The 800-nt window shown below is 45.4% G+C and overlaps 1 protein-coding gene across 1 annotated transcript; it reads left to right on the top strand.

The window, feature by feature from the left end:
• The first annotated feature begins 58 nt into the window (after positions 1-58).
• Positions 59-717, top strand: LOC103912149 (40S ribosomal protein S24-like). The gene is made up of 2 exons (XM_009327809.1): positions 59-126; positions 484-717. Exons 1-2 carry the CDS (start codon positions 94-96, stop codon positions 715-717), a joined length of 267 nt encoding a protein of 88 aa, XP_009326084.1. The 5' UTR covers positions 59-93.
• Positions 718-800: the final 83 nt, after the last annotated feature.

Genomic DNA, 800 nt, shown 5'->3' with positions numbered 1-800 from the left:
CGCTTGAATTGTACACGTCGCTATTGTTTTGCCTTACTTCTTGGTGTTTTTCTCTTGCAGAACGACACAGTGACCATCAGAACCAGGAAGTTCATGACAAACAGACTGCTTCAGCGCAAGCAGATGGTAAAAATGCAGGAAACTGCCTTTAATTACTTGTCCGTTGGCCCTGGGCTGCAGGTGTTCCTTAGCCGCTATAAGCAAGGGGCCCTTAAAACCTCCAGAGTCCTTCTTGTGAGAGCTTATAGGTTTAAATGTGTTGATGCGTGCTGAAGGTAAATCGTGATGGTGAGGTAGTGAGTTGTTTTGTCTTTTGAAGCGGGGAACTGTTAAGAACGCTTTGGTATCGAATTAATAATACTTTCTGCTGCCGAGGTGGGTTAGTTTAAGTGTTAAGCTCGCGGTGGGACTGCAGCGCTTGGCTGTTGTACTGGATATCGACCTTCTCTTGCTTTCATGCAACTTGTCAAAATTCCTTCTTAGGTGATTGATGTTCTTCATCCTGGGAAGGCCACGGTCCCCAAAACAGAAATCAGGGAAAAGCTGGCAAAAATGTACAAGACGACGCCCGATGTGATTTTCGTCTTTGGCTTCAGAACTCACTTTGGTGGTGGCAAGACAACAGGTTTTGGCATGATCTACGATTCTCTGGACTATGCAAAGAAGAACGAACCAAAGCACAGGCTTGCCAGGGTGGGTTGTTTCCTGGTAACTTGAAGGCGGTTGGGATGGATGTGAAGTGTTTAGTGGTTCGTGATTTACTCGTATAAAAGCTAAAGTTTGGTGAAAGTACTGTTGGT

Source organism: Pygoscelis adeliae, unplaced genomic scaffold (genome assembly GCF_000699105.1).
Source record: "Pygoscelis adeliae isolate BGI_AS28 unplaced genomic scaffold, ASM69910v1 C10400835, whole genome shotgun sequence".
Lineage (NCBI taxonomy): Eukaryota > Metazoa > Chordata > Aves > Sphenisciformes > Spheniscidae > Pygoscelis > Pygoscelis adeliae.
Note: the sequence above shows the minus strand (reverse complement) of the source record. Positions and strands in the feature narration are given on the sequence as shown.